General features: G+C 59.7%; 1 protein-coding gene across 2 annotated transcripts; it reads left to right on the top strand.

The window, feature by feature from the left end:
• The first annotated feature begins 14 nt into the window (after positions 1-14).
• On the top strand, positions 15-13,368 carry SLC4A3 (solute carrier family 4 (anion exchanger), member 3). 2 transcript variants are annotated; one of them, XM_008580473.1, is made up of 22 exons: positions 15-170; positions 507-669; positions 1,213-1,490; positions 1,649-1,761; positions 2,080-2,279; positions 3,883-4,031; positions 4,190-4,370; positions 4,839-4,974; positions 5,251-5,434; positions 5,869-5,968; positions 6,386-6,570; positions 7,188-7,413; positions 7,632-7,850; positions 8,356-8,504; positions 8,700-8,894; positions 9,356-9,586; positions 9,933-10,022; positions 10,551-10,717; positions 11,277-11,530; positions 11,843-12,012; positions 12,205-12,378; positions 13,051-13,368. In XM_008580473.1, the coding sequence occupies exons 1-22, from the start codon at positions 120-122 to the stop codon at positions 13,126-13,128; spliced, it is 3,693 nt and encodes a 1,230-aa protein (XP_008578695.1). In that variant the 5' UTR covers positions 15-119; the 3' UTR covers positions 13,129-13,368. The 2 variants fall into 2 exon arrangements, with proteins under 2 accessions (XP_008578695.1, XP_008578696.1); XM_008580474.1 differs by lacking the exon at positions 12,205-12,378 and having other exon boundaries at positions 58-170.
• Positions 13,369-13,985: the final 617 nt, after the last annotated feature.

Below are 13,985 nucleotides of genomic sequence, written 5' to 3'. Positions count from 1 at the left end.
GTCCTGACCCCGTCCTCCTCCCCCAGGGCTCCCCTGTAGGTCCCCGCAGCGCCCCCTTCTTCTCAGCCCGGTCTCGGGTCCCTTGGTGAGCGACAGCCTTCCAAGCCACCTCGCCGGCCATGGCCAACGGAGTGATCCCGCCGCCCGGGGGCGCCTCCCCCTTACCCCAGGTGACTGATGCGCGCGGGGGCAGGGGCGGAGGAGCGGGAGGGACGTCCTCCGGCTGACCCTGGGACCCCCGGATCCAGGGATGGAGCTGGCCTGGGGGGTGTGGAGAAAGGGGGGGTCTTTTGGTATTTTTCGGATCGGTAGCCCCCTCTCCTCCCAAGCCCTGGGAGCCTGGAGACGGTGCTTTCTGGGCTGCTGACCCAGGCCTCGGACGCTGGGGGAGGGGCTGTTGAAGGTGGAGCCTGCTGGGCTCGCCACCCCCAACCAAGGCTTGGAGTTGGGGGTGGGCGTGGGGCCATGGGTCAGGAGTCCTTAGGAGAGGCTGTCTGGGCCTTCAGGTCCGGGTGCCCTTGGAGGAGCCCTTTCTGAGTCCAGATATGGAGGAGGACGATGACTTGGGCAAGACCTTGGCTGTGAGCAGGTTTGGGGACCTCATCAGCAAGCCCCCGGCCTGGGACCCTGAGAAGCCCAGCCGCAGCTACAGCGAGCGGGACTTTGAGTGTGGGTAGTCTGGGGACCCCTAGCGTGGCCGCCTTCACCACCATCACCTTCATCACCAACATCACTGCGCTCACCTCTGGCTCGGTCACCCAGTGCCATCCTGTGCTGGACTCTGTGCTGGGCCACCATGCCATGTTAAGTCATCCTGCCTCCCTCATCCATCGCCTGTTCACCTGCCAGGGGAGCTGGACCCCAGACCAGGGGAGGTGTAGGGAGATGGGCCTGAGGCCTCCCGCGGTGACCTTCATCTTCCCCTTTGGCCCCGCTCGCCTCCCCCCTCAGCCTTTCTCTTCCTTCCTGTATTACGTCCTCCCCACCAATCTCCCTTTTGTGACCGTCCCTCTCCATCACTCCTCTCCCCCCACTCTACCAGGCCTCATCAATGACAGGAACACGGACACAGGTGGTGGGGGGAGCCCGGCTCTGGAGGAAGGACTAGGGTACCCTTGTTTAAGACCTTGAGTTAGAATAAGGTGCGTGCCCTTCGGGCGGGAGGGGCCCCTCTCTGCTTTGGGGACTCAACCTGCTCTCCTGCACCCCCAGTTCACCGGCACACATCCCACCATACCCACCACCCGCTCTCTGCGCGCCTGCCTCCACCCCACAAGCTGCGGCGGTTGCCTTCCACCTCTGCCCGGCACACCGGGAGGAAGAGGAAGAAGGAGAAAACCTCTGCTCCCCCCTCTGAGGGGACCCCTCCCATCCAGGAGGAGGGGGGAGCTGGAATGGAGGAGGAGGAGGAGGAAGAGGAGGAAGAGGAAGGGGAGTCTGAGACAGAACCTGCGGAGCCCCCATCCTCGGCGTCCCCGCAGAAAGCAAAGGTAGGTCTGCCCCTTGAAGGAGGGGTGACTGGTCAGGGAGGGGTGCAGAACCAGGGGAGGGGGACATGGTAGGGGGGCCTGGGTAAGGCTGGGGCGGGGGGTTGGGGGCCGAGTGGTAAGTTGAGGCAGGGGCCCGGGCACATTGTGTTTGTCTGCAGTTCTCCATTGGAAGTGATGATGACAGTCCAAGCCTCTCGGGAAGGGCGGCCTTCACCAAGCCCCTGCCCTTGGTGTGCACACGTTCCGACAAGAGCCCCCAGCACTCCGTCAGGTACTGGCCCCAGCCCCCACTCAGCGGGACCCAGCCCAGAGACGTAGGATCTAAGGCTCCTGACAGTCACCTCCTTCCTGACCCTGAGGAGTATCCCCAGCTCTGGCCTCAGAGAATCAGAGAGGAGGAGAGGAGAGGGGGAAGGAGGACGAGCAGGAGAGGAGGCAACGAGATGGGGAGAGGGCCCCCCAGGTGAGCTCCCTTTTCTGCCCACAGGGGCCTGTGTCTAGTGCTCAGGCCTGTCTCAAGCTGGGGGAAGGTAAAGGAACCCACTAACCTGGTCCTGTCAAGTCTAAGGCTGCTGTGTTGCCTCCTCAGCTCTACCAGCCCCCGGGCCCGGGCCCCTCGAGTTGCTGGGGATAAGAGCCGGCCCTGGAGCCCATCGGCTAGTTATGACCTGCGGGAGCGACTGTGCCCAGGCAGTGCCCTGGGCAACCCGGGTGGTCCGGAGCAGCAGGTGCCCACTGATGAGGCGGAGGCCCAGATGCTGGGCTCTGCAGACCTGGACGACATGAAGAGTGAGTGACACTGTGCCAGCCCCACAGCCCACTCCCATGGGCTCCCAGCCTGCGAGGGACCTTGGAGAGGCTGTGTTCTCCCCCACCCAGGCTGAGTCCACTCTGCAGTATTCCTGTCTGCTGGAATGTGGCTAGTGACAGGGAGCTCACTACCTCCCCAAGCCACCTTTCTGATTGCCAGAGCTGAGATTTCCCTTCCTGACACCTCTGCCCTTCAGTCCTGATTCTGCCCTCTAAGTCATCCCCAGAATAAGGCAGCCCCTCTTACACATGATGTTTAAAGACATTATTATGTCTCCCCTCCCACCAGGTCCCTCTTCTCAGGGCAAACTCTTTTTATCCCCTCGCTCTTTAATCCCCTTCAAACCAGGCCCCTGAGTCTGAGCCACTCTGCCAGGCCCTGGCTTCTCCCTGTGTCAGGGCTGCCCTCACCCCCATCCCACCACCCTTGGGCAGGCCTGGCTGTGATCTCGGCACATTCCTTCTATCTTATCAGTGCCCTGGTTACTGTGCCACCTGTCATCACCCACAGGGCTCTGTGCCCAGGCCAGGGGCATCACTGATCCCGTCCTCCTCCTCCTCAGTACCACTGTGTGTGGGTGGGTGGGGGGGAAGGGTAGGGCTTTGAGCTCAATACGTCATGGAAAGTTGCCAGGGCCTGAGGACAGGGACAGGAACAATCCGATGGCAGCAGCAGCAGTAGCGGGATGGGGGGGCCGGGGAGGGCGTGTTTACAGACTCAAGCTGGGGGCTAGAAGCGGCAGGGAGCAGGTTTGGGGACGTGGGGAGTCAGGTTCGGGAGGCCTCGCCACCTCTGGCTCGCACTGGACAAAGACCACTCCTATCTGTTTGGAGAGCCGGGGATCTAGGAGGGAGCAGGGGCTGAGACCTTAGCCATCAGAGCAGCCAGGCAGAATGACGAGCCTACTGGAGGAGGTCACAGAGCCCAATGGGGCACTGAGCCCTGGGTTTGGGGGTGCTGAGGCCCAGGGCCCTGGGCAGGCTCCAACCCCCAGCCCTCAAGAATCTCTGGCCTCAGAGGACTTAGAGATGTTTGTGCTGGACTTTGAGGACTGTGGCCTGTGGGAGCCCATCCGGGGCCAGTTGAGCCCTATGGCAGGGTCACCAGCTTGTGAGTAACGGGGCTGCTGGCCTTTCTCCAGCTTCTGGCCTGGGAAGGGGCAGGTGGGAGGAAGGGAGAGAAGCCCCATCTGAGTCTGCTGGGATGTCGAGAGAAGGCATAGGGAAGGTGTTGGGGCTCAGTGCCTGGGGGGCTGGGGTCAGCCATGGGTCCTAGAGGGAGAGGCAGTGGCCATAGCAGGGGCTAGAGGGTCTAACTGGGGCTGTGGACTGAGTTGGGGTCTGCCTTTTCACTGTGGCTTGGCGGTGGTCCCCTATGTGACTTTGGGCTAGTCCTTTCCGCTTTCTGGGCTTCAGTTTTCTTATCAATGAAATGGCCATGTTGGATTAAGTGATCCCATCAGCATGGCCCCTCGGTGACTGTGGGCCCAACAAGTAGACTGCTTGGGTAGAGCAAGGGGCTGGAGTGACCCTGAGGCCCTGGGCTGGACCCTTGAGAATGCCAGGCCCACGTTCTCTGCAGGTCACCGGCTGGAGGACAACCCTGGTGTGCGGCGGCACTTAGTGAAGAAGCCGTCCCGGACACAGGGTGGGAGGGGCAGCCCCAGCGGCCTGGCCCCCATCCTGCGCAGGAAGAAGAAGAAGAAGAAGCTGGACCGGAGGCCTCACGAGGTACAGGACCCCAAGGGGGTGGGCCTGTGGCTTCCTTGTCCCCCTCTGCCCCGGAGACTTCCTCTCCCTTCCCCCTGCCTTGCCCTGTTGCAGCGTCTCCCATGCTGGCCTGTCCCCACTGGCTGCCCCCAGGCCCTCACCCTTGGTGCCCACCCCAGGTGTTCGTGGAGCTGAACGAGCTGATGCTGGACCGCGGCCAGGAGCCCCACTGGCGGGAGACGGCCCGCTGGATCAAGTTTGAGGAGGACGTGGAGGAGGAGACGGAGCGCTGGGGGAAGCCCCACGTGGCCTCGCTGTCCTTCCGCAGTCTTCTGGAGCTCAGGAGGACCATCGCCCACGGTAGGGACCCTCGGGCCTGGTCTGGAGCTATGTGCCTTCTTCATGACCATGGAGCTCTGTCTGTGCCAGGCTGCCCAGCTCCCTGGGACTACTGTTGGGAGTCCTGGGCCCAGGCCAGATCTGGATGCCACCTGGGGGGCTGAGAAGTCCAATTTCCTGAGCGTAAGCTCTGAGGGGCAGGGCTGTGTGTCGGTGCCTGGTATGGTAGCTGGCACATAGTAGGCGTTCAGTCCGTGTGTGGTAGATTAACAAATGCCTTCCCCCTCCTTGGTGGGGAGGCCCATGCCCTCGCTCTCGTTCCGTGTACACACCCTCTCCCTGGCCGTGGTATGCAACTGTGTGTCCCCTGGCTGTGTTGGGCACTTGGCTCAGCCAGCATGTTGGCCTGTCCTTGGGGAGCAAGGCAGTGTAGGGGGGAGGTTTTTCCTATCTGACGGGACTGTGCCCCTCCCCTAACTGTGCCCCTAGGAGCGGCCCTCCTGGACCTGGAGCAAACCACTCTGCCAGGCATTGCACACCTTGTGGTGGAGACCATGATTGTGTCCGACCAGATCCGGCCGGAGGACAGGGCCAGCGTCCTGCGTACACTGCTGTTGAAACACAGGTGCCGGGGTGGGGTGCCGGGGAGGGCCTGTGGGGTTCAGCTGCCTTTCCAGGGGCACAGATTCTTCCAAATGACTCCCAGCCCCTGCTTGAATTCCTCAAGTGTCAGGGAGCTTGTTCTTCCATCTGTCGACAGCTCTGACCATCAGGACATTTTTTTTTACACTGAGGCAGAAGGGTGGAGGCCCTGACCCTCAATTTCGTACCTCCTTATGACCTCAGTTCACCACGAGCCTCTCCTCCTAACCCATCTCTCCCCTCCACCCCCAATCCCCAGCCATCCCAACGATGACAAGGACAGTGGCTTCTTTCCCCGAAACCCATCGAACTCCAGCGTGAACTCAGTTCTGGGGAATCATCACCCAACCCCCAGCCATGGCCCTGATGGTGCGGTGCCTACCATGGCTGATGACCTGGGGGAGCCAGCCCTGCTCTGGCCACACGACCCCGACGCCAAGGAGGTCCGTGGCCTTGCTCCAGCCTGGGCTGGGGGACTGAGAGGGCATCCAGTTTTCAATTGAGGTTGTTGATGACTTCGTTTAGCAGGTCAGGAAGGTTGGATGCCTGACACCGTGTTAGGCATGTGGGGGGGTCTATAGGAGATGTGCTCGAGGGCTCCCTGCCCTGGAGACACAGGAGGTTTAAATGGGTTGATGTGGCAGACCCACAGGAGCCATTTAAACAGCAAGATAAGGCTGAGCTGGTAGTGGGAGGCTTAGGGGAGGGGTCCAGATCCCAGGTTGGTCCCCTCCCGATGTGGGCCCCCAATACTAACTCCCTCCCCAGCCTGGAAGGGAGAAAGCAGGGCCCAGAACCAGGGCTAGAGCAAGGGATGGGTGGGCCTGCCATGGCCTCCGGTCTGGGTCCCAGCCCTATTCCAGTTCTGCGTCCTCAGAAGCCCCACCATATGCCTGGGGGAGACGGTCACCGGGGGAAAAGCCTGAAGCTGCTGGAGAAGATCCCGGAAGATGCTGAGGCCACCGTTGTGCTTGTGGGTGAGGAGAACCGGGCGTTGGGGGCTGGGTCGCGAGTGTGTGTGCCTCCACCGGTGGCCTGCTTGTCTGAGCTGTGGCTGGAGGCTGCCTCTTCTGCCTCCAGCCAGGCCCCCCCCTTGTCTCTGCTCTTCCTCACAGCTTGTTTTATCCCCAGTCCTTTCTTCCCCAACCACCCTGCCTGCTTCTTGTCCAGTTTTCTGCCATTTCAGACCAATTAGAAAAAAGCAATCCTTCTTTAATACCCTTAATTTCCATCTGTTGGTAAATTGTAATAAATATATAAATATTTAAGTGAATAGTGCTTCTTTGTGCAGTGCACAACCTCTCAACTGTACATGATAGACCCAGATAGCCCCTCCAGAGCCTGCTTTGTCTGATCCCCTTTGCCCAGCACCGTGCGCCCTATTCTTCCCCCAGGCTGTGTGCCTTTCTTGGAGCAACCAGCTGCAGCCTTTGTGCGACTGAGCGAGGCTGTGCTCTTGGAATCTGTCCTTGAGGTCCCTGTGCCAGTGCGCTTTCTCTTCGTGATGCTGGGGCCCAGCCACACCAGCACCGACTATCATGAGCTCGGGCGCTCCATTGCCACCCTCATGTCTGACAAGGTGGGCCCTACACCCCCAGACTGGGCTCTCTAGACCTGTTCCCTGTCTTTCTCATTGCCCACAGTGGTGCCCATACAGTCTCCTCCTCTGGAGGGTGTTGGGGGAAGCTGTTGGTCCAGGGTAGAAAAGGGAACCCTGGGCTGGGGCTGTGGGAGGTGTGGTGACATAGCCCATACCCCAAAGCTTTGGTTGTGACATGAGACTTGAACAGGAGGGCTGAATGTGCTGGTCTTTGCTGTGACTTCTTCTAGGCTTGGACAGGAGGGTACTCTAGCCAGGGATGATGCTCAGAATATTTATCAGCCTATAGAGTGTGGGCAGTGTCCAACCAGAATGGTTCTGGAGGCTCCTGCTATGCCAGCTTTTACCCCTTTAGTTGCTGCATGTGGAAAAGTTGGGAGGCTCCTAGTGGAATAGAGGGCACTGGAGATTAGTTCAGGGCAGCAGCCAGCAGGGACGTGTGTGAATATTTTGACACCCAATACCGCTGGACTGGACCTGTGCATATGGCTGGACCCTGCCTCTACTTTGTGGCCCAACACCTCCTCCCTGAAGTCTTCCTCCCACGGACTCCCCCGGCCCGTCCCTGAGAGCCATGGCTCTCCCATCACCCCCAGCTGTTTCATGAGGCTGCCTACCAGGCGGACGACCGGCAGGACCTCCTGAGCGCCATTAGCGAGTTCCTGGACGGCAGCATTGTGATCCCTCCGTCCGAGGTGGAGGGCCGCGACCTGCTGCGCTCCGTGGCTGCCTTCCAGCGCGAGCTGCTGAGGAAGCGGCGGGAGCGTGAACAGACCAAAGTCGAGATGACCACCCGGGGAGGCTACGTGGCCCCTGGGAAAGGTGAGATCCTTGGGGGCTGAGTCCCCCCAGCACATACACTTTCCCATCCCAGGGCCATAGGCCGTGACCTTACCCCTGTCCTGACTCCCTGAGCCTTTTGTGCTGTCTTCACATCCTGACCCCAAGTCTCTGTGTGTGTCCCAGGCTGGAAAGGGCCGACTGGGGGCCTTCAAGCAGGAGGGAGTGGTCTGTGTTCCAGCAGCCCCTTGTTCCCCCAGAGCTGGCTTTGGAGTTGGGGGGCTCCGAGGTGACCCCTGAAGACGACCCCCTGCTGCGGACAGGCTCGGTGTTTGGGGGGCTAGTCCGGGATGTGAAGCGCCGGTACCCACGCTACCCCAGCGACCTGCGAGATGCCCTGCACTCCCAGTGCGTGGCCGCCGTGCTCTTCATCTACTTCGCAGCCCTCAGCCCTGCCATCACCTTTGGGGGGCTGCTAGGTGAGGTGGAGGGATGGGGTGGTCTCCCACTCCCAATGTCACCAGCAGGGTTTCTGGGTCAGGGTGTCCCAGTGATCACCTTAGGGGTCTGATTGTTAGTAGGAACCACCTAAGGGAGTTGTTGGGTCCGGGGATCCCAGTGATCACACTTTTGTGGGGCTGTAAAATGGGAGGGAGTGGGAGAAGTATGAGGGTTGGGGGATCCTGTGATCACCTTGGGGGGCTAGTGGAGAGAGGGATGGAAGGGATGGGGTGGGGAGGAGACCCTGTCTATTGCTCTGGGGGACCACTCTACTCTCATGGGGTTCTCCAGTTTAGGATAAGCTGGATGAGAAGGAGGGGCAGGTAGAGAGAGCCAGGCTAGGGCGGAGGAGACCCTGTCTATTGCTCTGGGGGACCACTCTACTCTCATGGGGTTCTCCAGTTTAGTATAAGCTGGATGAGAAGGAGGGGCAGGTAGAGAGAGCCAGGCTAGGGCCATCCCGCTGACCCTCGCCTGCCCCAGGAGAGAAGACCGAGGGGCTGATGGGTGTGTCCGAGCTGATCGTGTCCACGGCTGTGCTTGGCGTCCTCTTCTCTCTGCTGGGGGCCCAGCCGCTGCTTGTGGTCGGCTTCTCTGGGCCACTCCTTGTCTTTGAAGAAGCCTTCTTCAAGGTGAAGCCCTGCCCTGCCCCTCCCCAGGGGCTGCCCTGCTCCATCCCTCCCGTCCTGTGCCCTTCCTTGCCCAGGTGATGGGTCCCTGTGGTCTTTCCTGCCTCTCCCTCAGAGCTCACGCCCTGCCCATCGCATGGGGCACTGACGTCCAGGGCAGACCACCGGTGGCAACCACCCCTTCCTCTCTGCTTCTAGTTCTGCCGAGCCCAGGACCTGGAGTACCTCACTGGCCGGGTGTGGGTTGGCCTCTGGCTGGTGGTCTTCGTTCTTGCCCTGGTGGCTGCCGAAGGCAGCTTCCTGGTTCGCTATATCTCGCCTTTCACCCAGGAGATCTTCGCCTTTCTCATCTCGCTCATTTTCATCTATGAGACCTTCCACAAGCTCTACAAGGTGGAGGTCCAGAGAGCTCTTGGGGGTGGGCGGAGATGGGGGCTGGGCAGTGCTCAGGGGAGGAGAGCATGGGAGTGGGGTACGGGGCATTGGGGACAAAGGGGACAAAGGAGGGAGCTTTGTTGGGTGTGGGTGTGTGTATGTGGGGTTGGGGACACCCTGGGCTAGGTCAGAGCTGAAGGGGAGGGAGTCAGACCCAGAGGGTGCCAGTTTAAGGCTCCAGGCAACTGGCTGGAGGCTCATCAGTGAGGATTCACCTGCACAGGTATGTGATGGAGTGGCGGCTCTGTCAGTGCTAAGGAGCTGTTTGTCCCTGGGTTACCAGATGTGGCTGGATGTCTGTGTCACTGTTGCCTGTTCAGGTGTGTGAGGGGCCTCCCTCTCCCTCCCAGGTGAACTGATGGTGATGAAATCAGGTTACCTACCCACGTGAGTGATAAGGTGTTCTTGTCCACACACAGGTATTCACAGAGCACCCGCTGCTGCCATTCTACCCCCCTGAGGGGGCCCTAGAGCGGGCATTGGAGACGGGTCTGGAGCTGAATGGGAGCGCCCTGCCCCCCACCGAGGGCCCACCCGGCCCGAGGAACCGGCCCAATACGGCTCTGCTGTCCCTCATCCTCATGCTTGGGACCTTCTTCATTGCCTTCTTCCTGCGCAAGTTCAGGAACAGCCGCTTTCTGGGTGGCAAGGTGCGTGGCTGCTGGGTGTGGCACCCCTTTGGGACCCCCTCAATTCCTGCTGTCATTGCCAGGCTCTGCTCCAGAGAGGCTGCACCCCTCCTCGCAGGGGCCCAAATCGAGGCTGCGCAGCCCTCGTCCCCGGTGTCTTCTCGCTCCTGCCTCAGAGAAGTTTCATCGAGGAGGGAATGCCCTCCTGGGCTGGGCTGGGCCGTCACCGGGTGGGGTTTAGAGGGACAGGTGGGGGACTGCTGGCTCTGGCTTGGACCCAGGAAGGGCCGGGGGTCCGAAGCCCCCCCGTTATTCTGCTGAACTTCACCCGCCTTCTGCTTCCTCCCCTGGCCTGGCCTCTCTCAAGGCTCGCCGCATCATCGGGGACTTTGGCATCCCCATCTCCATTCTGGTGATGGTCCTGGTTGATTTCTCCATTACAGACACCTACACGCAGGTGAGTGCACCTGACTCCCGTGGCAGCTGGTTCTCACCTCAGGGCCAGGAGAGGGAGACCAGGACACTCTTCCATTGCCCGCAGGGTCAAGGTCAGGGTTGGAGCCCAGCTCTCGTTGTTGTTGTCCAGTGGCCACACTGGCTGGGGCCTGGGTGGGGCTGGGGTTTCAGAAGCAACCATGTGGTCCTGCTGAGGGCTACCCAGGGGGTCTGAGCCGTGTGTGATCTGAGTGAAGAATTCAGGAGATGCAGGTGTGGGGCTGGGGGCAGAATGACAGGTCTTCCCGCAAGGGATCTCCTGCAGCCCTGGGGCCTAGGAGAATATACTTCATTTCCTTCCCTCTACTGGGCCCTTGGAGGGGCAGTGACGTTTGGAGGATGCAGAACTAATATCCCCCAAACCTGTTCACAACCCACTTCCCCAGAGTCCTGGTATTGGGGACACAGCTTGTTGGGAGCAGCTGCTGTGTGGGTTTCCTAGCACAGGGAGGCTGTGTCCCTGAGCCCTGTCTTCCTTCCTGCCACGCAGAAGCTGACGGTACCCACAGGGCTCTCGGTGACCTCGCCCCATAAGCGCACGTGGTTCATCCCGCCCCTGGGCAGTGCTCGTCCTTTCCCGCCCTGGATGATGGTGGCAGCCGCTGTCCCTGCCCTCCTGGTCCTCATCCTGATCTTCATGGAGACACAGATCACAGCGTGAGAGGACTGGGGGAGGAGGTGGGGGCGGGATGGGCCAGCCTCTTGGGCTCTTTGGCTGGGTGTCAGGGTTAAGGCAGGGACCTTGTTATCAGCTGGGGTGCTGGGTGGGAGGATGCTTGTGGCAGGCCTTGAAGAAGGGAGTGTGTGTCGAGCTGGTAGGGATGGAGGAGGAGGGAGCAGTGGGATTTGGGGCAAGGGTGTGGTTTGATGGTTTGACATGCTGCCTGTCTGTCGCTGCCACTGTTTGCAGGGTGGCACTTGACAGTCCTCAGAACACTCTTGCGGTATGTTCTCATTTTGGTTAAACCACAATAACGTGATGAGATCTGGCATCTGGTTTTTGTGGTGCTTTAAATATTCACAGTATGAGAATTTGGCTCTAATTTGTTTTAATGTGAGAACTTCAATTTGCGAACTTGAAAGAGGAAGCTGGCGGGTCCTGGGGAGAACTGCTGTCTGTGCATCCTTCCGCCACCGGCCCAGGTGCTGTGCGCGTGCTGTCCCTGCTGCTGGCCTGCGGACCAGCCGCTCCCCCACTCCCTCCTACTCCCTGCAGGCTCATCGTCAGCCAGAAGGCGCGGAGGCTGCTCAAAGGCTCGGGCTTCCACCTGGACCTGCTTCTGATTGGCTCCCTGGGTGGGCTCTGTGGGCTGTTTGGGTTGCCCTGGCTGACGGCTGCCACTGTCCGCTCAGTCACGCATGTCAATGCGTTGACGGTGATGCGCACGGCCATTGCACCTGGCGAAAAACCCCAGATTCAGGAGGTCCGGGAGCAGCGGGTCACCGGGGTGCTCATCGCCAGCCTTGTGGGTGAGAGCCCAGCCTGTCCCTACAGTCCTGACTTCTTGTACCCTGTGGCCTTAAATCCTCTCTCTATCCCAGGCTTGGCTCAGGTCTCTTCTGAATCTGCAAGTGTGTCAGGTCTATCCCTTCCTCTGACCCCCAAGCCTGCCTTCTGACATTCCCTGAGCCCTTTCCTGGTTCTCCATCCTGCTCTGTGTTCTCTTGTGCATGGTGATGAGGCCAAACTGATTGGCCAGATGGGTCCATGTCATCACCAGTCCTGTCCATCCTTACGGGGGCTGTCCAAGGGGTCAGGTACGTCTGTGTCACCTCCTCCAGGCCTGTCCATCGTCATGGGGGCTGTGCTGCGCCGGATTCCATTGGCCGTGCTCTTTGGGATTTTCCTGTATATGGGGGTCACGTCGCTGTCCGGTATCCAGCTGTCCCAGCGTCTGTTGCTCATCCTCATGCCGGCAAAACACCATCCCGAACAGCCCTACGTGACCAAGGTAGGGCCAGGAAGCATGGCGGTGTGCAGATGGGGAATGGGGTGATGGGAAGAGGATCCAGAGGAATCCCTGGGCTGGAGAGGGCAGGATGAATATGAAGGATAACTTGGGACTTGGGGAGCCAAGTGCCCAAAGATGTGGGTGGGAGCAGGCTGGGGAGCTGTGTGGTGAGGCCCATGGCCGTCCCCCCAGGTGAAGACGTGGCGGATGCACCTGTTCACCTGCATCCAGCTGGGCTGCATCGCACTGCTCTGGGTGGTCAAGTCCACGGCGGCCTCACTGGCCTTTCCCTTCCTGCTGCTGCTCACGGTGCCTCTGAGGCATTGCCTTCTGCCCCGGTTCTTCAAGGACAGGGAGCTGCAGGCGGTAAGGGATGGTGGCTCGGGGCGGCAGTATCAGGGCAGATGCGCACTGGGTTCTGATCTCTGCTGGGCAACCTGCTTATTGTGTGACCATAGGCAAGTTATCTAACCTTCTGAAATCTCATTTTCATCTGTAATGGGGCTGACAATAGATTCTACTTTAGAGGACTGTGGAAGGATTAAAAACTAATCCAGGTAATGCAGTAGTATGATGATTTGGTGCAAGACTAAGCACAGGGCTGTTGCAGACAGCTGTGCCAGTTGTGCCCTGAACCAAAGCACCCAGCCAAGGGATGAGTGTGGGTGGCGTGGAGCCCAAATCCAGCCTGAGCCCTGTTTTTGCTAGCTAGAGGCAAACATCTTTTTGCAGTTCATCCCTCTCAAACATGGTGTACAAAGGTACCGTAGCAACTAGAAGTGACCTTAGGAAAGATCTCCCTATGTGGTTGCTGCTAACATTATTAATAGTATTATTAGGAAAGGCCAAATGTCTGGGGGGGTGACCTGAAGGTATTGGCCAAGGGAAATGCCTCAGCTTGGGGTCATGGTCCCTGCAGACAGTGAGGGCCATGAAAGGGCTGGGAGCAGTGAGGGCTGCTGGTAGAGGAGGAACTGGGGATCCGGAGGGAATGAGCCTGCTTCTCCATCTCTCCCAACCTTCTGCTCCCTTCTGCAGCTGGACTCGGAAGATGCTGAACCAAATTTTGATGAGGACGGCCAAGATGAGTACAATGAGCTGCACATGCCTGTGTGATCCTCAAGACGGGGCCCCTCAGAGACCCCGACACCGTAGTAGCGATTGACACCTGGGCCCCAGGCAGAGCCCAGCCCCAGGGCCAGGGGGCTACTCGCAACCCAGAGATGTGCCTGGAGCCACTAGTGATGCCACGAGCAGAGTGGCCTCCCTGACGTCCACCTAGCCAGTGACCTCTAATCTTTCACAGACCAGACCGGCACAGGCTTTGAGCTCATTATAACCACACTCCTTGTCTTGTGTCTGTCTCACTTTCTTGGTTCCATCTCTGGTTTCTCAAGTCATACTTATCCATTTGGAATTGGAAGAATTGGAAGAATTCTGTTTTCAGGGTCATCAAACCCGGGGAGAGGTTTGAGTCAAAGACAGAGTCCTTGGGGGAAAGGGGGAGAATCAAGACCACAGAAGGTCAGAACTGGGCCTTATCATCACCCCCTCAGGCCCCATCAAGTACAGCTGAGGAGTAGGAGGTTCAAGGTCTGCTGAAGGTCACAGGCCCATTAATCTAGCCCCTGCTTAGAAAGGGTTGGGGAGGGAAGATGGGGAGTTTGCTCGGCTTTAGCCACTGTGGAAATCAGCATCTCCAGTGGTTGTGGGCTACAGAGGGGAGTGGAAAGTGTTTATCTTCTTCTTTTTTTTTTCCCTTTTTGTCTTTTTTTCGTGACCGGTAACGGGATCGCAACCCTCGGTGTCGCACCCGCACCGCGCTCAACCAGTGAGCGGACCGGTCTCTATATGGGATCCGAACCCTCGACGGGAGCACCGCCGCACTCCCAAGCGCCACACTCTACCGAGTGCGCCACTGGGCCGGCCCTATCTTCTTTTCTTGATCCCTGGCATTCTGAGGCAGGGACAGC

The sequence above is a fragment of the Galeopterus variegatus genome, unplaced genomic scaffold (genome assembly GCF_000696425.1).
Source record: "Galeopterus variegatus unplaced genomic scaffold, G_variegatus-3.0.2 Scaffold2108, whole genome shotgun sequence".
Classification (NCBI taxonomy): Eukaryota; Metazoa; Chordata; class Mammalia; order Dermoptera; family Cynocephalidae; genus Galeopterus; species Galeopterus variegatus.
Note: the sequence above shows the minus strand (reverse complement) of the source record. Positions and strands in the feature narration are given on the sequence as shown.